Here is a 25,920-nt window from a genome sequence, read left to right as displayed (position 1 = left end):
GTTAAGAATCTAGCAGTAGCCCATGTTATTAAAAAATATTTAACTAATGCTGTTTGTAAATCTTACTGAGATTTGGTCATCGCAATTTTTATAACATACTTGTAACGTCCTTAAAACTATTTCATTCTTTTCGCTGTGCTGCCAAGTGAATGTTCCAATATTGGTGTCAATTGAAAAATTCCTAACAGTGAGTCATTGTGAAATTGCATTGCATTGCGTAATTCTGCAGTGACAATCTTTTTTTTCCCCACACAACACGAGTTTGGTGGAAGAGGTGAAAATAAGAAAGATGTTTTAACCCTTCTATGGTGGGGTTTAATTGCAAAGTAATCTCCACCCCAGTCTGAATTTGCAGTATATGGTTTAACTGTCTCTTGCCTTTAACATTACAGGATTTAGAGTCCATAGAGTTGTACAGCATTGAAATGGGCTCTTTGTTTGACTATTTTGCCCATTTACATTAACCACCTTTGTCCATATTGGGAATATATCGTTCAATGCTTTACATCTATCTATTTTAGTGTCTGTCCAAATGTCTCTTAAACTTAATTGCATCTGATTCCTTCACCTCCTTTGGCAACATGATCTAAATATAAACCGTTGTTTTGTTTAAAACAAAACTTACCCTCGTTCCCCTTTAAATTTCTCACCTTTCACCTTAAAATCATCTACCCTATCTTTACCTCTCTCAATTTTACATGCTTCTATCAGGTCATCCTTTAGGCTATTTCACCCCAAAGAAAATTAGCCTAGTCTATCCTATCCAATTTCTCCAATGGAAGCAACATCCTGGTGACTGTTATCGGCATTTTCTCACCCCCGCAAATCCCCGAGCTGCTTCTATCCCGGCTACAATGCGGTGGCTTCGCGCCCGGAGAGCTGCGGCAGCTGTGAGTGAGTGAGTTACTGGCATTATCCCTGACCCCCTCCTTCTCAACGCTCCTGCCCTCCCCGCAACTTTACCCCTGGCACAGACTCTCCACACGTTGTGAAAGGAACTCTCCCCTCAATTGGTCCCTTGAACAAGTGTTGCCATTCAATAAGATGACAACTGATTCAACTTTTCCCTGTGCTCCCGGTTTTCCCACCATCTCTCCACCTGCCATCACCCTTCACCATCCACCCATTCAGTAATTAAGAATAAAGGAGACTAGGAAGCCATGGGCAAATTGAACTGTTACTGTTTTTATTTTTATTTTTTATTTATACGGAGTGAACAATCTGCGCATGCGCGGTTTAATTTTTTTTTTAAAGCCGACTGACTGCCTACCTTGAGTAATTACTCACGGCACGTGCCTGCTGTGATCACACGGGTTTCCTCCAGGCACTCCTGTTTCCTCCCACATCCCAAAGCCGTGCAGTTTATAGGTTAATTGGTCTCAGTAAATTGGGCGGCACAGTTAGGCAGAGGTAGAGTCGCTGCCTTACAGCGCCTGAGACCTGGGTTTGATCCTAACTACTGGTGCTGTCTGTATGGACTTTGCATGGTCTCTCAGTGATCATGTGGGTTTTCTCCGGGTGCTCCGGTTTCCTCCCGCATTCTAAAGATGTGCAGGTTTATGGATTAATTGGCTTTTGTAAATTGTCCCCAAGGTGTAGGATAGGTTGGCAAAGGGCCTGCTTCTACACCGTTTCTCTAAATCAAAGTAAATTTCCCCTAGTGTGTAGCGAGTGGAAGGGGAAAGTGGGTTAACATAGAATAAATGTGAAAGGGTGATCCAGAGCACACAGAGGAAACTCAAGTGGTCAGAGGGAAACATAGAAAAATAGGTGCAGGAGTAGGCCCTTCATGGCTGATCATCGAAAATCAGTACCCCGTTCCTGCTTTTCCCCCATATCCCTTGATTCCTTTAGCCCTAAGAGCTAAATCTAACTCTTGAAAACATCCAGTGAATTGGCCTCCACTGCCTCTGTGGCAGAGGATTCCACAGATTCACAACTCTCTGGGTGAAGAGGTATTTCCTCATCTCATGGCCTACCCCTTATTATTAAACTGTGACCCCTGGTCTGGACTCTCCCAACATCAGGAACATTTTTTCCTGCATCTAGCCTGTCCAATCCTTTAAGAATTTTATTTTTCTATAAGATTGCCTCTCATCCTTCTAAATTCTGGTGAATACAAGCCCAGTCGACCCATTCTTTCATCATATGTCAGTCCTGCCATCCCGGGAGTTAACCAGGTGAACCTACACTGCACTCCGTCAATAGCGATAATGTCCTTCCTCAAATTAGGAGACCAAAATTGCACACAATACTCCAGGTGAGGTCTCATTAGGGCCCTGTGCAAATCCAGTAGGACCTCCTTGCTCCTAAACTCAAATCCTCTCGCAATGAAGGCCAACATTCCACTAGCTTTCTTCATTGCCTGCTGTACCTGCATGCTTACTTTCAGTGACTGGTGTATAAGCACACCCAGGTCTCGTTTCACCTCCCTTTTTCATAATGTGGCACCATTCAGATAATAATCTGCCATCCTGTTCTTGCCACCAAAATTAATAACCTCACAGTTATCCACATTATACTGCATCTACCATGCATCTTCCCACTCGCCCAACCTATCCAAGTTACCCTGCAGCCTCAGAGCATCCTCATCGCAGCCCACACTGCCACCCAGCTTTGTGTCATCTGAAAACTCGGAGATGTCACATTTAATTCCCTCGTCTAATTCATTAATATGTATGGTAAATAACTGGGGTCCCAGCACTGAGCCTTGTGGCACCCCACCAGTCACTGCCTGCCTTCTGAAAAGGACCCGTTAATTCCTACTCTTTGCTTTCTGTCTGCCAACCAGTTCTCTATCCATGTCAATACCTACCCCCAATACCATGTGCTCTAATTTTGCACACGAATCTCTTGTGTGGGACCTTGTCAAAGGCTTTTTGAAACTCCTGATACACCACATCATCCACTGGCTCTCCCTTATCCATTCCACTTGTTACATTCTCAAAAAATCCAGAAGATTAGTCAAGCATTATTTCCCCTTCATAAATCCATGCTGAACTTGACCAATACCTTTAATAATCAACTAATAAGGCTAACTGGTCTATGCCCTGTTTTCTCTCTCCCTCCTTTCTTAAAAAGTTTAGTTACATTGGCTACCCTTCAGTCCACAGGAATTGATCCAGAGTCGAGAGAACATTGGAAAATGATCACCAATGCATCCACGATTTTTAGGGCCACCTCCTTTCAATACTCTGGGATGCAGACCATCAGGCCTTGGGGATTTATCTGTCTTCAGTCCCAACAGTTTACCTAACACCATTTCCTGACTAATGTGGATTCCCTTCAGTTCCTCCCTCCCACTAGATCCTCGATCCCCTAATATTTCTGGGAGATTGTTTGTGTCTTCTTTAGTGAAGACAACCAAAGTACTCGTTTGACTGTTCTGTCATTTCCTTGTTTCCTATTATAAATTCACCCGCCTTTGATTGTAAGGGACCTACTTCACTAATCTTTTCCTTTTTACATATCTAAAGAAGCTTTTAGAGTCAGTTTTATATTCCCCGTAAGCTTTCTTTTATGCTCTCCCCCCCCCCCCTCTTAATTAGCCCCTTTGTCTTCCTCTGAGTTCTAAATTTCTCCCAGTCCTCCGGTTTGCTGCTTCCTTTGGCCAATTCATATGCCTCTACTCTATACTTGATTTCCCTCGTTAGCCATGGTTGAGCCGATTTCCCTGTTTTATTTTCTCGCCAGACAGGGATGAACAATTTTTGGAGTTCATCCATGTTTCCTTTCCTTACGGGGAATATAAACCTTTGCCATTGCATTTCCATCGTCAACCCTTTAAGTATAATTTGCTAGTCTATCCTTCCTGAATAACTCACTCCCGTTTCCCTCCCCCCCCCTTCCTTGTCTTTTCGTCTCTGGCCTTGGTCCGACCATTTGCCAATCACCCCCACCCCCCTTGACTGTATCCACCTATCATTTGCCATGCTTTGTCCTGCTCCTCTTCTCAACCAGCACTGTCCCCACCTCCATTTGAAGAAGGATCTTGACCTGAAACATCACCTATCCATATTCTTCAGCGATGCTGCTTGAGCAGAGTTACTCCAGCAGTTGGTCTTTTATTTAATCCAATTAGCTGGCTCATCATGGATTTCTGCTTTTAAAACTTATAAGGAAAACTGTAGCAAACGTCTTTGTCAAGTGTGTTGATGAACCTTTCGGGTGTGGGGTATGTATAAGGATTACAGTAATTATTCTTCTATTGTCACAAGTTCTAGTGCCAACATTTGATTTATAAAAGAAAGATAAATGTGAGGGCTGAGAACTATGTAAGTGGGCGATTACTGTATGTAAGAGGCTATTCAAAGGCAAATTAAGTGCCAAAAGGAATGATTAGATTTGGAGAAACTAAAAGGAATTTATAGAAATGCAACACAGAAATGACAAAATCCAACAATGGTTAAAGTGTGTCTGCACATCTAAAAGTTAGTTTTCAGTGGTGGAGTTAGATTGCCAGTAATCAGTATTTATTGTTAAAGTGGTATACACTTAAATACAAAGTTTAACCTTTCAATAGCAAGTTAAGTTCGGATCCACCATGTTGATGTGGCAATTTAACAACAAATCATTTTGGCAGATATATTGGGAGCAAATATATAATTGGTACTAGTACCTCATTGTCTTTAACTCCAAACTGAAATGAAAGCTTCACCGATTTAGCAAGATATTTCTCAATAGAAGTACACAATTTAACATAACTAAGTTCCATTTATGTTATTTTAATTTGGAAATTGAATTAATTTCACCAGTAATCCTTTTCAAGATGTTCTGAGGAAAAATTCTGACCGCTCTGTAAATTGTTAGATATTCAAAAAGAAGATGCTAATTTGGAGATATTTTGTTAAAATACAAAGGACAGGAACACATTAGTAGCCACTGTGATGTAGAAATGAGTACATTTTCAACGTTATTGGCATATTTTGTGCAGCGATTTGTTTTAGTTCAGTTTATTGTCATGTGTACTGAGGTACAGTGAAGAGCTTTTTGTTGCGTGCTATCCAGTAAAATAAAAGACTACAAGATTACAATCGAGCCGTCCACTGTGTACAGATAATTGGTAAAACATTTGGTGCAAGATGAAGTCTAATAGCTTAAAGATCTCCATTGGGGTTAGAGTATAATGAGGTTAGAGTATAGTGTGACATATAAAATTATAAAAGGACTGGACAAGCTAGATGCAGGAAAAATGTTCCCAATGTTGGGCGAGTCCAGAGCCAGAGACCACAGTCTTAGAATAAAGGGGAGACCATTTAAGACTGAGGTGAGAAAAAAACGTTTTCACTCAGAGAGTTGTGAATTTGTGGAATTCCCTGCCACATAGGGCAGTGGAGGTCAAATCACTGGATGGATTTAAGAGCGAGTTAGTTAGAGCTCTAGGGGCTGGTGGAATCAAGGGATATGAGGGGAAGGCAGGCACGAGTTATTGATTGGGGACGATCAGCCATGATCACAATGAATGGCGGTGCTGGCTCGAAAGGCCGAATGACCTCCTCCTGCACCTATTTTCTATGTTTCTATGAGGTAGATGAGGTCAGGACCACACTCTTAACATTTTGTAAATGTAATGTTACAAATGTTGGTTAAGATATAAGCTGAACTTCAACATTTGCTGTTCTTTATATAACTTGGACAAACTTTATTCCTTGGGGCTCAGGAGACGGAGGGGTAATCTTATAGAAGTGTATAAAATCATGACAGGAGTAGATAGAATGAATGCACAATCTCATCCAGGGTAGGGGAATCAAAAACCCGAGGACTTGGTTTTAAGTTGAGCGGGGTAAAATTTAATAGGAAACTTTTTCACCGAGGGTGGTGGGTTATATGGAACGCTGCCAGAGGAGGTAGTTAAGGCAGGTATTATAACAGAATTTAAAAGCCACTTGGACAAGTACATGGATAGAAAAGGCTTGGAGAGATATGGGCCAAATGCGCGCAAACGGACCTAGCTCAGACGGCTTGGAGGTGTTGGACATGGACGAGTTCCGTTTCCGTGCTGCATTGCTCTGAGATCAAGTAGCTACAGTCGAGAATCTTGCTGTGGCATTTTGCACCCTGTTCTGGTACAATTATGAAAAAATGTTCAGTGACTTTTGTAGCAGGCATGATTTTGCATCTTGCAATTGACTATTTTTGTGATGTTTGATTTTAGCTGAAGCTGATAAGATTTTTGTCATGCGAGGCCAATGGTTTATTGATGGTACGTGGCAGCCTTTAGAAGAGGAAGACAGCGATCTGATAGAAGCTGAACACCTGAAACGTTTTCGAGGTCAACAGATCCAGGATGCATTTGAGCTGGATGTAGCTAAACCAATGGACAGTAAAGACGGTAAGGCAAAGCCTATAATCCTATTCCCAGTTTCACTATCCACTCTCAATGAAATAGAGATTATACATTTTTATTTATGCTTTAAGTTTGAATGTACAAATCCATCGTGTGTTTAATAATATTTATAATTTACAGTTTCTGAGCTGCTGACCATACCTTTGTTGTGAGGTTAGATTTTCTGTAAACTGTTCAAAGCTTTGCAGTGTAAATATTGTTGAATTGTTACTAATTACAATCCAATCAAGTCAAGAAAGTTGGAATAATTAAATTCTTACTTGCTGCAGCTTAACAGACCCCTGAATGCAATGCACAGCATGGCGGCACATCTGGTAGAGCCGAACGGAGCCGGCGACGCGGTGCAATCCTGTTCTCGGGTGCTGATCGTGTGGAGTTTGCGCGTTCTCCCTTTGAAAACATGGCTTTTTTTCCAGGTGCTCCGGTTTCCTCCCACATCCCAAAGACCGCTTCTCATTAGTTCTGAAGTTAGCTTCAATCCTGCAACAGCCTGGAGGTGAGCTGCAAATTGTGGAAAGAAGGGTTGTTGAGAGTGGGCATTGACACAGCCTTGTTTGACACGGGTCTTCATTTGGGAATGACTCTGTCATGGAGCTGTGGGTTAACAACAAACTGGTAGGGCAATCGTAAGGGCAGATGAATTTGTAGGCGGCCAAATGCGAGGAAGCTTTCCACAATTGCAACCAAAGAATGGAGGTGGAAGCAGAGGCATTAGCAATGTTGACGATGGCCAAGTATGATTGATCGATTGATTGAATCACCTTCGACCCACTGAGTCCAGACTGACCATCGATCATCTCTTCACACTAGTTCTATGTTATCCCATCTTCGCATTGACCATTGAACCATTAAACCAGAACACCCAGAGGAAATTCACGTTGTCAGAGGGAAACAGAAAAATAGGTGCAGGAAACAGAAAAATAGGAGTAGGCCATTCGGCCCTTCAAGCCAGCTGCCCCATTCAATATGACCATTAGTCTTCTTCACTGCCTGCAGTACCTATATGCTTACTTTCAGTGACTGATGTGCAAGCACACCCAGGTCTCGTACCACCTCCCTTTTCCTAATCTGACCCCATTCAGATAATAATCTGCCTTCCTGTTCTTGCCACCAAAGTGGATAACCTCACTTGTATCCACATTATACTGCATCTAACATGCATCTGCCCACTCACCCAACCTATCAAGTCACCCTGCAGCCTCATAGCATCCTCATTGTAGCTCACACTGCCACCCGGCTTTGTGTCATCTGCAAACTTGGAGATGTTACATTTAATTTGCTCGTCTAAATCGTTAATATATATATATTGTAAATAACTGGGGTCCCAGCACTGAGCCTTGCAGCACCCCACTGCACTAGTCGGGTAGAAGGTTCAAACTCCACACAGGCATCATCCAAGATCAGGATCAAATCTGGGTCTCTGGCGCTGTGTGAAAGTAGCTCTGCAGCTGCACCATTGTACTGTTCTATGCAATATGCATTTTGCATTGAGTTGTGGCTTGGTGACGATAATGGTCACAGTGTGTCTTGATCCACTCTGTACTTCAGGGAACAGTCCTCCGAATTACATGGTCACAGTGTGTCAGAATCCACTCTAATTCGGGGAGCAGTCCGCCGGCCATCACGAAGAGATGGCTGAGGACCCTAGCAACAGGTCGAACATCAAGGAAACTCCTCCTGAAGTTACAACAGTCAGACCTGTCTCCTTTCTTGAAGGTGGTCACGATTACAGTACCGCTGAGGTCTCCAGGAATATCCTCCTTTCCCAGTGTGGGCTTTGAAGTGGCATATTTGTGACAGCATTGCCTCATCACTACGGTTTAGGTTTTGAGCAGGGATTCCATTTTAAGTATGTGTAGAAAGGAACTGCAGATGCTCATAGATGGACACAAAACGTTGGAGTAACTTAGTGGGTCAGGCAGAATCTCTGGAGAAAAAGGGTGGGTGACGTTTTGGGTTGGGACCCTTTGAATGGACACAAATTTCTTTACCAGGACATTTATAATAGACATATTCTGAATAATATCAAACATAGAAAGTACAGCACTGGAATAAGCCCTTCTACCTGCAATGTTTGTGCCGAAGATAATGCTGAGGTAATCTCATCTCCTCTGCTTGCTTTACCCCTCCATTCCCTGCATATCCATGTGCTTATCTAAAAGTCTCTTAAATGCCACTATTGTGTCTATCTCCACCACTACCACTGGCAGTACGTTCCAGGCACCTGCGATCCTTTTGTGTCGAGAAAACTTGCCCCGCACATCTTTTAAACTTTACCTCTCTTGCCTTAAAGCTATGTCCTCTAGTATTTTACATCTCTACTTGTACATTTCTACCCTGGGGAAAAAGGTTCTGACTATCTATTCCATCTATGCCTCTCATAATTTTATATACTGACCATCAGCCTTCCCCTCAATCTCCGACGCTTCAGAAAAAACTATTCAAGTTTGTCCAACCTTTCCGGGTAGCTAATACCCCCTAATCCAGGCAGCAGTCTGGTAAATTTCAATAATCTTTCCAAACAGGTTGTGTCATAATATTGCCTGCACATCAAGTTAGCCATTACAGCATTCAGCTATTAAAGATTTCATAATTTTGCTCCTCTGGTTTTCATCCGTCTTGGTGTCAATTGGAACTTGACAATTTGTTCTAAATTAGTAAATTTCCAGTTTACACTTGTGCATTTGATTATAATTTAATTTGCTGTTGCTGTACAATTTTTTTTAACACTTTTTTTATTATCTTCCACATCTCTGTCACTTCATCCTGAACCTGTTGTGCACCAATCACAGCTTTTGTGAAATGAAAATGAATCCTATTGGATAGCAACTAGTCCCTGGGGGGAAAAAAATTACAAGGGAAATGAGCAACAACACCTCGGATATTTTCTGAGTGGCTGCATAAAGTGGAAAGTTAATCTGTTATCCAGAGACATTTTTAAACTCTTTGCGTACCTGCTGATTTGAATAAATTGAAGTGCAGTGCAGAATGAGCTTGATAAATTAAAAGAACAGTAGACAACATACAATAAAATGCTCTCAGCAGGTTGGGCACCACCAGTGGAAAGAGAAACAGACGTTTCGGGTCTGAGACCATTTGCCAGTAATGAGCTCTGAGGTTTTTTTTAAACGTGGGAAGAGATGTTTTCTTTCCTAAACCATTTTCAACTACGTGCTTTCAGTTGTGACCACATCAGAAAAAAACAAGAATCAAGTCAAGTGTTTAATTGGTGCATTTACCAGCAACAAGACAATAACATTTTTACCTGCTGCAGCTTAAGAGGCCCGTAAATGCAATAACACGGATACATTTCTAATAATTATAATGCAATAAGTTAATATCTGTAATTCTAGAACCCATAATAGTGCGAAACCAGGTGGTGCCGTAAGTAGCAGCCTCGCCAACAGCCTGTCTTATACCTTTCTTCTTTTGTTGTTTTTAGTATATTTTATTTGTATGTTTTAGTGTATCTTTGGTTTTGTATTATGCGGGGGGTTGGGGGAAACTTTTTTAATCTCATCCTTCGACGGAGAAGCGACTTTTTCCATATCGTATTTATGTCCGCACTGTGGCCTACATCGTGGAGCTGGCGGTCCCTTTGCTAAGGATCGACATCGGGAGCTCCAACCGCAGGAACTTTGACCACACCGATCGCGGGAGCCTCGATCGCCACCTGCGGGAGTTTCGATCGCCCCGACTGCAGATGTTTTAATCGCCCCACCTCTGACCGCGGGAGAAAAGAAGGTAAAAGTTATTCGCCTTCCATCACTGTGGGGAATGTGAGGTCGCCGAAATACAAGATGGACATGCTGCTCGCGCTGGTGGGGACTCGGAGGGATTGTCGTGAGTGCAGTGATCTCGGTGTTTGTGGGGAAATCGTGCCATGAGAACATCCTGGAGGCTGGTGCAAGTGTGGACGGCTTTCTGACTGTTTGGGCAGACGGGGACTACTGAGAGAGTGACAGCGGTCGGTACAATTCCGGTCACATCACGGTGAAGGAGCTTGTGTGTGGTCCAGACATTGAACTGATGGCTGTGGGTCTCTGCTTATGCTCTGTGTCCTGGATATTCTTACATGCTGCTGTGGTGGCTATTTATGTTTAATCTTTATGTAGTTTTGTATTTTGTTGCTTTTTTTTTGGTATGATTGTATGGTAAATCAAATTTCACTATACCTCGGTACACGTGACAATAAAGGACCATTGAACCCAACTTCGTAGTGCAACTAAGGACAAAAGTCCGTAGAAGAACATTGTTACTGAGGTTAGTGTTGTGCAGTGTTTAAGAGCCTGCCAGTTGCTGTGAAGAAGATGTTCTTGAACCATTGTTGGTATGATCTTTAGGCTTCTGTAGATTCCACCTGACAATAGTAGTGAAATGAGAGCATAGCCCAGGTGCTGTGGGTCTTTGATATTGGCTGCCCTTTTTGAGATAGTACCTCCAATCGATCCCTTCGAAGATGAACATGTCAGTACCTGCGATGGACTAGGCAATGCTTATTGCTCTCTGTAGTCTTGTTCGTTCCTGGGCATTTGTATTGCCAAACCAGGCCATGATGCAACGTCAGTATGCTCCCTATCGTACACTTATAGAAGTTCATGTTCCTTGACATACCAAATCTCTTCAGTCTTCTGAGAGATTGAAGGCATTGATGACCTTTTCTTATGATTGCATTGAGGTACTGACACAGAACAGTTTTCAGAGATATGCACACCCAGTAACCTGAAGCTGTTGACTCTCTCCACTGATATACCGTTGATGTAGACAAGTTCGTCGAACCCTGGCTTTCCCCTCTTGCAGCCAACAATCAGCTCCTCAATCTTTGTAACATTGAGAGCAAGATTGGTGTTCTGGCACCTTCAATCAGATTATCAGTCTCCTGTACTCATCCATTAATATAAGAAACAAGAAGTTTTGCCACTCCTTGCACCTGCCCCACCAATGAAGTTGAGAGGCAGCGAAAAGGAAGTATTTTTCTAAAACAAAACTTAACTGCGTGTCCTCATTGGGAGTGGATCTATCAAATTGTGATTTAACTCATTGGTTTTCTTTTTTTGACAACAGTTGCATGCAAAAAAAAATGAAATTATTGATAAATGTGACTGGTGTACTAAAGTTCTGTAAATGTTTCAATTTGGTTTCCATTGTTGGAAATATTGTTCATCCCATTTTGTCAACATGTACTGCATATTTGAACTGAGTTCTAATTTTCCATTCACAGCTGAACTCTAATTCGACGGAACTCTAATTTTAAGTTTCACAATACACGGTAAACAAACAATAGACATTTGGTGCAGAAGTAGGCAATTTGGCCCTTCGAGCCAGCACTGCCATTCAATGTGATCATGGCTGATCATCCCCAATCGTACCCCTTTCCTGCCTCCTCCCCATATCCCCTGACTCTGCTATTTTTAAGAGCTCTATCTAGCTCTCTCTTGAAAGCATCCAGAGAACCTGCCTCCACCGCCCTCTGAGGCACAGAATTCCACAGACTCGCCACTCTCTGTGAGAAAAACATTGAGCACAACTACTAGGAATTGAGGGGGTGAAATAATAAGCATAGCCTTTTAAAATTCAAACCAATCAGCAGATGAGAGCACGAAAGGTGTTTATACTTACATTTTTTGCCAACTCGGAAGTGCAAGGTTTATTTTGAATGCTATTTAATCTCTCTATAGTAATTTTGCACACGGTATTTCCAAATGTTAAATCAGCAAACAGTGTACATAAACCGAAATTCTAGGTTTAAAAAAAAAGCAACGAGATGAGCAATACATGTTGGCAGGTGTGGAAAAGTTGGGCCGATGAGCCTGTTTCGACACTGTATCACTATGACTCTAACCTGGTTGCTGGTGAATGTGAAAGGAAGCAATTGGATTGAAAAATATCAAAAGCAGATCATTGACTTGAAACATTAACTCTCCATCTCCCTGCTGAGTATTTCCAGACATTTCTGTTTCTGCAAAATGGGAGATTTTAGATGTTAAGTGCCAATATGTAATTTTTATTATCTTTTTGTGCTTTTCGTAAAGCTTTGTCAAAAAAAAAATCGTATTTGTACTCTGGGCAGAAATATCTAGCGGCAATTGCTTTCTTTCAGTCAGTAGCCGCACAATGCTCCCCCACAGTGCCAGAGACCCTGGTTCAATCCTGACCTCGAGTGCTGTCTGTGTGGAGCTTGCACGTTCAACCTGTTGCCCCAATCCAGATGCTCCAATTTCCACCCACATCCTAAATACGTGAGGATTTGTAGGTTAATTTGCCTCTGTAAAAATTGCGTTTGGAGTGGATGAGAAAGTGGGATAACTAATGTGAATGGGTGACCGATGGGCGGTGTGGACTTGATGGCCTGAAGGGCCTTGTTTCTAAGCTGTATCTTTCGATCAATCAAATATTATTTAGAGAAGTTGAAATGAAGGTGGCAAAAGATGCGCTGTATATTTAGATTATTTGTGTGCTGATTATTTGGTTTTGATTATTGTCTACAACCAAAATGGTTTTCCATGAAGCCACTATTTTGGATTATTGTTACTGACCTGGCAGCTGTAGAATTGGGGTCACAATGTGACAACCAAAGTAAGAGTCAAGAGTGTTTAATTATTATTAGTAACGGTAACAGAACAATGAAATTGTTACTAGCTGCAACACATTTACGCAATAATACATAAATAACTATAGAACAATCAGTGGTGCAAAGTTAACCTGTAATACCAGGTAACCAGACCATAAAAATTCAGATGTAGATCATGAAGCAGTCCTATCTGTGTCCACTGCCTGAAATCTGCAGAAAATGGTGCGTATTTCAAAAATGAGTTTTTCTGTTCATTATTGGAAAACTTTTTTAGTTGGCAAGCTTAAAATATATTTTGATTTTGAGACCTATGTATTCTGAAGATCAATAGAGTATTACAATATCCATGAAGTTCACCTTTTTTTGTTTTGTTAGTCCTGTACCTACTCCTTCCCTTCTATTTTCCCTTTCTGTTCAAATGGAGAGGATATAAGGAAATTATTGACACTGCATGTTACAAACGAAAGTGTTGCCAAGGTATGGTATGAATTATTCTCTACACCTGTACTGTAGGTTAGAAGAGGCTTTCAAGTAGCATTTACGCTCTCCCTCTGTGGTGAACCTACACGGATGCATAAAGTGAACAATATTTTTTGAATCTGAAGCATTTCCTGCTGCCGTTAATACTGTGCCCGTTAAAATCTTGGTCCTTGAATTAATTCTCAAGTGCTTCAGTTGCAACTTTTAGGAATTCTGGGACTGAGAGCTAGATTTCCCCCCCCTACTATTAGTGCATGTTTCCATCCGTAGAAATTCTTAGGAAAAGTGAAATTAGTTTTGTAGAAGTAGCAACCGTAAAGCAAGTTTCTTAAAATTGGCATAAACATTGTACAAACAGAGCTGCACGTCATGATCTGTTCCACGTGTAATCGTTGTCGAATACTGTAACACATCCTTTCAGTGTGGCAACTTTATCAAAGACAGGTAAATGATTGGAGAGCTGGAGCTTTTGTTCTGCCAAAAATCTCTTTGTCAGCAATGGGCAAGTAGCTTGAGTTGTGCGCAGAACCAGACCTTCCACCACACACGTTTTCGTATGACTTCAACTTGGCAGCATATTTTTGCTCATGCGTTACTGAGCTGCCTCCAATGGACAAGTGTCGACTGTTGCTACATAACTTGTTTCTCCCAAGTATGTCATCGATAATTTGAAGAAAATGGGTGGCACAGTGACACAGCTGGTAGAGTTGCTGCCTCGACACCAGAGACCCCGGTTTGATCCTGACCTCGGGTGCTATGTGCGGAGTTGGCGTCTTCTCCCTGTGATCGCTTGGGTTTCATTCAGGTGCTCCAATTTCTTCCCACATCCTAAAGACATGTAGGTCTGTAGGTTAATTGTCTTCTATAAATTGCCCCCAGTGTGTAAGGAGTGGATGCGAAAGTGGGATCACATGGAACTAGTGAGAATGAGTGATTGATGGTCACTGTGGATTTAGTGACTGAAGGGCCTGTTTCCTTGTTATATGTTTCATTTCAATTCAATTTAATTAAATTCAAATACGTATGAAAAACTGGGATTGTCTCGTTCCAATGGTCTTTCAGAAGGGTGTTCCTAATCTTTCCTTTCCCTCTCTCTCTCGCTCTCACTCTGCAACTATAAAGGAACATTTTTTTTGTTTCTCTCAATACAGTTATTTGTGCCAGAAATTTGGAACAATTTCAGTTCAGGAAGTGCATGCTCTTGTTTGTAATTATGTAAAATTAACTCTGCAGATTTGGGATGTTTCCTGATTATTGTTGCATGCATTCAACTTTTTTTTACTATTGAAAGTTAATTATTTTACATCTTGCATTCATTAGAAGGGAAGACTGTATTTGATTAATGGTCAAAATGTTTATCGGTTGCAGCTATACATAGCTTAAAGCTGAGCCGCAACCATGTGGACTGGTATGGCGTGGACGAAGTTTACTTGTACAGTGACACAACTACATCCAAAATCGCACGAACAGTTACCCAGAAACTGGGATTTTCCAAAGGTATGATGTGCTTAACATTATTGTCAAATAATAATTTCTCAATTCCGAGCAACTCTAACCTAAGATTGCTTCTTGATTTAAAAAAAAAAAAAAAAAAGTACAGAGGAAGTTCAACAGGTCTGTGGAAGAAATAGACAGATGACATTTCGAGCCAGGACCTTTCTTCAGACTGATGGAGTAGGGGGCAGGAAATGTGAAAAAGAGAGGTGGGGGCAGGACAAAGCCTGGCAAGCAATCAGTGGATACAGGTGAGGGGACTGCAGATGAGTGGAGTAATTGACAGGATAGAGATGAAAAGGAGGTACTAGGATGCCGCACAAGGAAAGGGGAGGAGTGAAATGCAAAGCCAGAGGGAGGGATATGCATGGAAGGGGACGGGTAGGGGAAAGTGTGGGGAATAAAAGGGAAATATTTGACATGGGGCTGGGGAGGTGAGTGGACGGCGGGGGGGTAAAGGAGCTGGGATACAACACCATCTGTTTGTAGAGTGTCTTTTATTATAGAGAAATCAACCCATCTAAAACACAAATTGAGAGCCCCTTATGGAGGTAGAGCTGATGACCAAATGCATTCAATTATCAGGAACATTTTAAGGAGTAGAAAGGTCAACAAAGAAATCTGAGAGATGCGTCCCACAGGGTTGACAATTTATGGATGAGTGTGAGCCTGGAACTGAGAGCTAACGTTTCAAAGGGACGGGAGAGAATTTACAGAGTTGGGGGCATTCGAAAACAAGTGTGGGAATTTTTAAAAATCCAGGCGGTGGTAAAGAAAGTTCAGGTTTGCATTAGTATGCGAAGCAAAGGTAGAATGAAAAGTCTTGCAGCAGCATCACAGACACGTGGACACAGACAAACAAACAAATATAAATGACACATAAGTTACATACAAAATTCTAAATTAAAGAAGACCACAAAAAAAAGAACAAGGCAAACATTTTAGATTTTGAAGTAAAGTTCAGAGGGATATGGGCCAAATGCAGGCAGGTGGGACTGGCGTAGGTGGGGCATCTTAGTCAGCATGAACAAGTTGGGCTGAATGGCCTGTTTTAGTGCTGCATGACTGATTCTATTCTGCCTCATTCAAAGGCAGTTGGAGATTGGTGGGGGGGAGGGGGAGTAAGGCGGGGAACAAGTAGTTTCCTTTTGCCATAATCATCCAAATATATGGCTATGGATTGTATTCCTGGTTGTCATGAAGACTTGTCAGAATGTCTAGCCTGCCATTTAACGTATTTTGAGTACTTGTAGACTCATGGTGAGGAAATGTAAGAAAATGCATTCCAGAATTAATGAGCAAATATAACTTGAATTATTATATCTTTATGACATAGTTCCAGAAATGGATAAAGTGAATGTTCACAATCTTTCTCCCTGGATAGAGGATTTGCAAACTACAGGGCATAGGCTTAAGGTGAAAGTGAAGAGATTTAAGAAGGCCCTTGGGGGCGATATTTTCACTCGGAGTGGATCTGTGCTGGGTCCTCTGTTGTTTTCAGATTCATTAACTAGGTTGTGACCAGTGGTGTTTCACAGGGATCTGTGTTGGGTCCAGACTATGCCAACTTGGCCTGCATGGGCAAGGTAGGCTGAAGGACCCATTTCTCTGTTGTACAGCTCAATTATGCTAAATTCTTGGAACTGCCTACCACATCGATAATATAATTTGAAAAATAGGTTATAGTTGCAAACTATCAGCTAGTTCTGCAATAGGGTGAACGAGCCTGCCTAGCCTTTACATTGGCTAGATGTTTAATACCAAAACAATATGTGTATCTACAATTGCTCACACGCTGAATGCTTTTAACCACGCAGCATCAAGTAGTGGGACAAGACTTCATCGAGGATACGTTGAAGAATCCTCTCTCGAAGACAAACCACCAATCCCTACACACATTGTCTTTGTTGTACATGGAATAGGGCAAAAAATGGACCAAGGTCGTATCATCAAAAACACGGGCATGTGAGTAGCTTTTCCATTGCTGCACCCACAATTTGTGTTAACGAAAGAAATACACTAACACAGGGAGAATTTACAGGGAGCAATCTAATTTCAAATATGTAGAACTAACTGCTGGCCATTTTGAAAGTTTGTTGTAAACTTATTTTGGCATTGTACTTTATCAATGAATTTAGTCTCAGTCTAGATGATGATTGTACTTGAAGGCATCAGTGTTGGCAAGTTAATCTTTTAATTTTGTAGCACGCCATAAAGTTTAAACTCTGGGACCCTCTTCTGGCATGTACCAAAATAGCAACTCCCGACTTATTTAATGATTGGCAGAAAGGAGAGTCCTGTAATGTTTCAAACCCTGCTGTAAAACTTCCTTATTTTGCTTGCATTTCATTGGCATTTGATTGTTTGGAGTTGTTTCATCTGCTATCGTTATTTCACCGCTTCGATATTTCTAGTTTTTAATTTTCATTTAGTTTATGTTTTAAGCTGGAAAGGGTGCACAGAAGATTTACGAGGATGTTGTCAGCACTCAAGGGCTTGAGCTATAGGGTGAGGTTGGGCAGGCTAGAACTTTATTCCCTGGCGTGCAGGAGGCTGGGGGTGATCTCGTAGAGTTGTTTAAAATCATAAGGGGAATAAATAAAATGAACGCATAGTCTTTTACTCAGCGGACATGGGTTCAAGCCTAGAGGGGGAGGATTTAATAGGAACCTGAAAGGCACCTTTTTCACACATTTAAAAGACATTTGGACAGGTACAAGGACAAGAAAAATCAGTGGGATATGGGTCAAACACGGGCAAATGGGACTACTTAGATGGGACATCTTGGTCGGCATGGACGAGTTGGGCTGAAGAGCCTGTTTTCATGCGGTATGACAATTCTTTGCTGTGTTACTATTAATGCTAGCAGTCAGCTTTCATTTTAAGAGGATTTATTTACTGAAAACTCAGGTCTGTTTTTAACTTAAGTAACCTACAGTTTGGCTTTGGAGAATGAAACCTGTTTTTCATAGCTTTACACTCGAGTGTCATTAATGGACACAGATGAAGAGGCAATAAGAGGCAGTATATCTTGGTTTGCTTTCACCGATACAGATTGATCAGTTATCTGAAATATTTGAGGTTCCTTGTAGATAGACATGCACACCAAGCAGCAAGGATCACAGTGCATCTGAGAAGGGTTTTTGACTTTACTTCTGCCTTGATTTTTCTGCCAAGCACTGAAACTGAACTTTAGATACAAAAATGCCATTGTTTCTGGTTTCATGATTAGCAGGCAGTAGGACTAAAAATTACACCATGATTTAAACACCGAAGTCAAAGGTGCGAATAGCAGCTCTGTACATGTGCAAGTGTAGACTCGGGGAACTGCAGATACAATAATGCTGCAATCTTGAGCAAAGCACGAGGTGCTGGATGAACTGAGCGGGTCAGGCAGCATCTGTGGAGAGAATGAACAGACAACATTTGGTTCGGGAACCTTCTTCAGACTGATGGGAGTGGGGGAGTAAACTGGAAAAATATTGACAAAGCCTGGCAAATAATATTTAGGTGCAGGTGGGAGAGTGATGTTTATTGGCAGGTGGGTGGGGAAAGTGACAAAGGCTGGAGGTGAAAAGGAAGACAAAAGAGTGTGAGAGGAGGAGTGAAATGTAAAGCTGGTTGATGGAGTGAGGGGAGAGGAAAGAGGGAGGATAAAAGGGAAATATGGGGACTGGGATGAGAGATCAGTGCACAAAGGGGGGCGAGGCGAAGAAGGAGAAATGTGGGATGCGGAAGGAGGGAAATAAGTGCATGTTTTTAATGGAAAACGAGTTGGGCAAAATTCCTTTTTGCTACATTCCATCTAAAGAAAAATCAGTCAAATGTATAATGTTTGAGTATGCGCTATTTGAACTAATAATAATTCAATAACTGATAGAAACATTATTAGTTCAAAAAGTTTACCCATCTATCCAATGCAGTTTCTAGAAAAGGTTTATACCGTTGATAAGCTGGTGATCATAATATTAAGTCAAATGTGCTTGCTTTTCCTAAACCTACTTTTCAAAGACAAACGACTAAATGTTCAACTATGTTGGCAGTACTCCTGTTTCGTACGCGCTCAAGATGTGTGGGTTGTTGGTTTATTGGCCTCTGCCCCGAATGTGTAAGGAGTGGCATGGAACTTGTGTGAATGGGTAATTAATGTTGTGCGTGGACTTGATGGGCCGAAGGGTCTGTTTCCATGCTGTATCTCTAAACTAGAGTTATTACACTATTTTTCTTTCTGTTCTACTTGATAGGATGCGAGAAGCTGCAAGGAAGGTTGAAGAAAAGCACTTTCATTACGCCACCAATTTGGAATATGTTGAGTTTCTGCCAGTGGAATGGAGATCAAAGCTCAGCCTGGATGGGGGTAATTAAAAGTAAACAGGAGTACTATTTGGGCTTCTTGTGATCTAGGATGAACTAGCATGTGTATATTATTTCCTTAAATATCAGTGTGGACAGTATTGAAACATGTATCTATTTCTGATCCTTATTAGATTTAAATTAAAAATAATGTGGGGAATTCAGAATAGTTCTTCCACCTGAACACCTCTTTCTGATCTCTTGACCACTCCAGATCATCTCATTGCAAACTGCTGGAGTAATGCAAGGGTGACAGTTTTCTTCTCCATCCACAGTTAAATCTGTACGTCTCCATTTTGCATCACTCTGATAGCCGATTCCAAATTGACATTGGTAGTAAACGAGACGGTTTCACAAGTAAGTTCCCACAAGATTAAGGTTGAGAGATAATTTTGGCTTGAACCCCATATAACTTGAATGGAAACATTCCTTGTTCCTCCATTGAAATAGGATCCTGTGATTTTTAACAACCAGCTGTTTAATGTCATACACCTATGATATTAAATGACATTTGAACATGTACATGAATAGGAGGGCCAAGTGCCATTTGGTCAATATGAATGAGTTGGGCCAAAGGGCCTGTTTCCATGCTGTCTGAATCTACGTCTCTATATGTTTCCAGAACCTTTTTTTTTTTACCAGAGTGGAAATGTCAAGGACGACAGGGCATAGCTTTAAGATGAGAGGGACAAAGTTTAAAGATGTGCAGAGCAAATTATTTTTACAAAGTGGTGGGTGCCTGGAATACACTGTGACTGTGGCGTTTCAGGGGCTTTGTATGGACACAAGGATGTGCAGAGAATGGAGGGATACGGATCATGTGCAGGTAATTGGTCTTGGTGTCATGTTCGCCACAGACATTATGGACTAACGGGCCTGTTCCAGTGGTGTGCCGTCTTATGTTTAACCAGCTGTTTAATGTCGTACCCCTCAGATATTAAAAGACGTTTAGAAAGATACATGGATAGGAAAGGTTTAGAGGGAAGATAGACACTAAGACACTTAGCTGGAGTAACAGCGGGACAGGCAGCATCTCTGGAGAGATGGAATGGGTGACGTTTCGGGTCGAAACCCTTCTTCAGACTGATTAGGGATAAGGGAAACGAGAGATATAGACTGTGATGTGGAGAGATAAAGAACAATGAATGAAAGATATGCAAAAAAGTAACAATGATAAAGGAAACAGGCCATTGTAAGCTGTTTGTGGGGTGAAAATGAGAAGCTAGTGTGACTTGGATAGGGAGGGATATATATATATATAGAGAGAGAGAGAGAGAGAGAGGGAGAGGGAGGGAATGCCGGAGCTACCTGAAGTGAGAGAAATCAATATTCATACCTCTGGCCTGCAAGCTGCCTCCAATTTGCATTCAGCCTCACTCTGACAATGGAGGAGACCGAGGACAGAAAGGTATGTGTAGGAATGGGAAGGAGAATTAAAGGTGTGGACTCTTATGCATCGGCGAAAACCAAACGCAGACTGGGCGATCGTTCATAGCGACATGTGTTGCATCTTCTGGGAAGGAAAATTAAAGTGTCCAGCAACAATGATCACATTGAATGGCGGTGCTGGCTCGAAGGGCCGAATGGCCTACTCCTGCACCTATTGTCAACCGGGAGATCAGGTTGGTTCAGGCGGGCTGAGCGAAGGTGTTCCATGAAACGATCGCCCAGTCTGCGTTTGGTGTCGCCGATGTATAAGAGTCCACTTCTTGAACAACGGATACAGTAGATGAGGTTGGAGGAGAAGCAAGTGAATCTCTGCCTAACCTGGCAGTCGAGGGAGGAGGTATAGCGACAGGTGTTGCATCTTCTGTTGCAGGGGAAGGTATCTGGGGAGGGCGTGGTTTGAGTGGAAAGGGATGAGTTAACCAGGGAGTTGCTAAGGGAACGGTCTGCAGAAGGCGGAAAGGGGTGGAGACGGGAAAATGGGGCTAGTGGTGGGATCCCGTTGCAGGTGGCGGAAATTTCGGAGGATTATGTGTTGTATGTGACGGCTGATGGGGTGAAAGGTAAGGACTAGAAGGATATGGGCCAAGTGTGACTTGGTTGGCATGGACGAGTTGGGCCGAAGGGCCTGGTGCCATGCTGTATGACTATATGCTTCCAATCCGGCACACGTCCCTCTGTGAAAGGCTGTGCCAGTCTGGATTATATGCTAAATATAATTTCCACCCAATGAGATTGCAGCATAAGCCTATGAGTTGAATCGTGACATGGCTTCGCAGTTCAGAGCTTGTGGATGTAGTTTCATAAGCAGTTTGTTATTAGCAGCAATAATTTAATTTATCTTTATATGATCCAAATAAAATTATGAGTACCTTGAGCAATAATGGCTGTATTTGAATTCTTAATATGCCAGTATATTCTTTACTCTTACAAAATACGGATGTTAAAGGAACATCTTAAGGTTAAATGTTTCAGTAATAGGTTGCTCACTGAAACTGTTCCAATCTGCATACAAATAGTTGAAAGGAAATTATCATCTCTGTGATGGAGATGGTGACTATTTCATCAATTCTTGAGCAGCTTCACATAATATTGAGTAAACTGGAACTGTCTGCAAAATCTGTGCAAAGCACTGGAATTACAATCCTACCTCCAGATGCTGATTGCTCTCTGGATGTTAAATGACCATAAACTGCATTTGCAAGAATGGTTTGGTCCCTCCATCTACACTCTACCACTCCTCAGAAACATCCACACGCACTAACAGCCCTCGTTAGTTTTGTAATGGACATTAATAGTTCCTACCTTGATAAGATTCAAAGATGTTGCAATGAAACTGCAGATTCATCTTTCTTTTGAAGCACTTTCTTGGATTGTTGAAATGTTTATGTGTGTTAACGTTTGCACTTCCAGATACAGTTGAATCCATTACCCCAGATAAAGTGCGTGGGCTTCGAGATATGTTAAACAGTAGTGCCATGGACATCATGTATTATACTAGCCCCCTTTACAGGGATGAGGTATGTGCTTTTTTAAAATACTCGAGTACATGATATGTACATGATACATAAAAGGGCAGCAGGGTGGCGCAGTGGTAGAGTTGCTGCCATACAGCGCCAGAGACCGGGTTCGATCCTGTCTACGGGTGCTATCTGTACGGAGTTTGTATGTTCTCCCCATGATTGCGTGGGAGTTCCCCGAGTGTTCTGGTTTCCTCCCATACTCTAACTACGTGCAGGTTTGTAGGTTAATTGGCTTTGGTAAAATTTGTATATTGTCCCTAGTCTGTAGGATAGTGCTGGTGTATGGCAATCGCTGGTCGGCACAGACCCGGTGAGCTGAAGGGCATGTTTCCGTGGCTGTATCTCTAAACTGAACTAAGCTAAACTAAAAAAACATGAATTAACCTTGCCTCTTTATATTCCAAACTGCTGCAATGCCCATTAAAATCAATACCACCTGAGACCGCATTCCCCAACATAAAAGTACATCTTGAACAATATATGTATGCACAACTTAAGTCGAGAATAACTGCCCGAATCTAATTAAGCCAACAAAAACATGTTAATTCATGTACTTCAGGATTCATCCAGGATTAAGGAAGGCAGTGTACAAGGCTATATAGGTCAGATACTGGTATGATGCTGGAAATAGGTCAATCATTGCTGGAATTTGCAGTGGGAACTGCCAAAGTCACAGTTTTAGGAGCTTTGAAGTATCAGTTCAGTAGAAGAGATGATAAACAGTTCCAAATGAAATTACACTGATACATTAGAAGCGCAATCAATAAAATGTAGTTTTGCATTTCACATGCAACGGTGCAGAGAATCATTCTCCATATTTGTCGTTCATTTATTTAAGTGACAAAGACTCAAATAGGATAGCAAAAGTTAAAAATAAAGTTGTTCTTTGGACCTTGTGTTTAAGAAAAGTTTGTCTTTTTTAAGTGTAAGATTTGGTTTAGCGTCAAGTGAATACTTATTCTAAAGACAATTGATCAGCCAAGTAAGTTTTAAGTTTATAATTACATTTCTTGAAGTGGAAATTGTTATTTTGAAAAGTAAAGCCTCAATGATGACATCTTTTCCTTTTGAAGACCAATAGATTTTTAAAACATTCAAAAATATAATCCAATTGTAATCAAGGCAAAGCGATTGGTATTTACAATGGATATAGAAACATAGAAAATAGGTGCAGGAGTAGGCCATTCGGCCCTTCGACCCAGCACCCAGTGAGGGATTTGATGGGTAAGGCGGATGAACTCTGGACATGGATATGTACGTACGATGGGATGTTGTTGCCCTTACAGAAACCTGGTTAAGAGAGGGACATAACTAGCAGCTTAATGTTCCAGAGTACTGGAGCTACAAGAGAGATGGAGATGGGGATAAAAGAGGAAGGGGTGAAGCTTTATTGAGGAAGGAGAATGTCACGACGGTAGCCCGAGTTGAGGTTACTGATGGTTCATCCAGTGAGGATACATGGGTGGACCTGAGAAATGAAATAAAGGGGCTGATCACCTGGTTGGGAGTGTAGTATAGGCCCCCAAGTAGTCAATGGGAATTGGCAGAATAAATGTGCCACAAGCTTGTAAGTAGTTGCATGACTAATAGTTATAGTAGGGGATTTTACTTTTCCCAATATAGATTGGGACTGTCAAATGTGTTCTGAAAAGTTTCCTCAGGCTGTATGTAGAGGGTCCTACAAAAGAGAAAGCAAAGCTTGATCTACTCTTAGGAAATTGGGACGGGCAAGTGTCCTTGGGTGAAACTTTTGTGACCACCAACCACAGTTTTATTCGTTTTTAAATGGTTATGGATAAAGATAGGGCAGGGCCCACGTTAAATTCTTAATTGAAGCAAGGCCAACTTTGATGGTATTAGACAGGAACTTGCTAAAGTTGATTAAAGTAGGTTGTTTGCGGGCAAAGGAACGATCAGAAAGTGGGATGCACGTGACACATTTCCTGCATATCCATGTGCCTATCAAAGATCCTCTTACATGCCACAATCGTATCAGTCTCTACCACTGCCCCTGCAAGTGTATTCTAGGCACCAACAACTCTGTGTAAAAATTATAATAACTTGCCCAATGCAACTCCTTGAAACTTTCTGGTTTTAAAACTAAGTAACTTTTCTGGCAATAAAAATACTTTTTTTTTTTTTTAAAACACTTTGACATCAAATTAATCATTTGTGGTAATTAAGTTTATATATTTATTATATGTATGTGCACATATTTAGAATATTACCTACATTGATAAATACCTACCTCCAGTGCCTGTTTTTGTAAATCTGCACAATGTAGAAGTTGATGTGCAGAGTGATTAAAAAATAATCGGAGACCGTTGTGTTTCAGACGAGGATGGGTAGAAATTACTATGCAGTTCTAACCACAGAATTCAAGTGTAAGACCTCATGTTTTTAGTCAGTCGTGTGTGGACGAGACCATTCATGGTCATTTGTGTCACACACAGAAAAGATGGATGGAATTAGTTTCATGCACAATGATGTAAGCAGGGATAAGGCGCTTTGATTAGGAAGTTAATAGGATTTGAGCCGGACTTGTAACTGTTTGCTTTCTACGCTATCATTAATCCTATTGACTGCACTGGTGATGCCAAACAATTCTTCATTTAATTTAGAGATACAACATGAAAAGACAATCTCTTCAGCTTACCATGTCTATGTAAACCATGTTTACACTAGTTCTATGTTATCCCACTTTCTCATCGACTCACTACACCCTAGCTACAATTTAACAGAAGCCAATTAACCAACAAATTTGCAAGTTAGAGGGCAAAATGCAGGCAAATGTGACTAGCCTAACAGTCCAAGTGGGCCCAAGGGCCTGTGTTTCCATGTTGCATAGCTCTACGACTGTAATTGAACTCTGATCTCTGATTCTGTGAGGCAATAACACCATTAAATGTACCCAATATATTATTAAGTTATATATCAAAATTTGAATCGGAAACAAATTGGTTTTGGAAAATCTTTTGAAATGGATATAACCATTTTCAAATCCATTTATAATTCCGTATAAATTCATTTACTGAATATTTCGTGAATATAATACCACATGGCAATGATGACTTGCATTATATCATCCAGAATTATCAGATGTGGGGACTCACTGGTGGATGTTTATGTTAAAATGTATTTTGTGTGTTCTGTTGCTTTTTATTTGTATGACTGACTTGGCAAATGAAATTCCTCATATGTTGCAAAACATACTTGGTTAATAAACTATTATTGTACTGGTGTAGAATTAAATGAATGTTGAGAATGTAGTTCCTGTTATATATTTATCCTATAGCATGCACACACAAAGCTGGATTAATGAAAGTTAGATTGTTAATTTCAATGCTTTTCTCACCAGATTATAAAATGTCTTCAGCGGGAGCTAAATCGACTCTATGAACTCTTCTGTTCTCGGAACCCAGATTTTGAAGCCCAGGGTGGAAAAGTTTCCATAGTAGCCCATTCGCTGGGCTGTGTAATCACTTATGATATTATGACTGGGTGGTATCCAGTGCGATTCTATGACAAAATGGTCCAGGAGGAAGAAGAGAAGCTGGAGACTAACATGAGTTTTGAGGAACGGGAACTTTTGGATGACATTCTCAAGACCAAACTACGGTGTGGACGGTTAAACGTTCTAATGATCTGATTATATCATGCGGTTATATGAGTTTACTAGACCAAGTGCCGGGAGTGTAGTATACTGA

General features: G+C 41.3%; 1 protein-coding gene across 2 annotated transcripts in view; it reads left to right on the top strand.

Annotated features, from left to right (window-relative positions):
* LOC129700173 (phospholipase DDHD1-like) overlaps positions 1–25,920 on the top strand; it is a 52,148-nt gene that overhangs the window by 7,858 nt on the left and 18,370 nt on the right. For both annotated transcript variants that reach the window (XM_055640434.1, XM_055640435.1), the window contains exons 2-7: positions 6,155–6,331; positions 14,766–14,894; positions 16,709–16,856; positions 19,136–19,248; positions 22,104–22,210; positions 25,572–25,831. In XM_055640434.1, coding sequence (XP_055496409.1) covers positions 6,155–6,331; positions 14,766–14,894; positions 16,709–16,856; positions 19,136–19,248; positions 22,104–22,210; positions 25,572–25,831 — 934 coding nt within the window. The remainder of the gene's footprint in view (positions 1–6,154; positions 6,332–14,765; positions 14,895–16,708; positions 16,857–19,135; positions 19,249–22,103; positions 22,211–25,571; positions 25,832–25,920) is intronic.

Source organism: Leucoraja erinacea, chromosome 9 (assembly GCF_028641065.1).
Source record: "Leucoraja erinacea ecotype New England chromosome 9, Leri_hhj_1, whole genome shotgun sequence".
In the NCBI taxonomy this organism is placed as follows: domain Eukaryota; kingdom Metazoa; phylum Chordata; class Chondrichthyes; order Rajiformes; family Rajidae; genus Leucoraja; species Leucoraja erinaceus.
The sequence above is the reverse complement of the archived record's forward strand: the minus strand, read 5'-3'. Positions and strand labels throughout refer to the sequence as shown.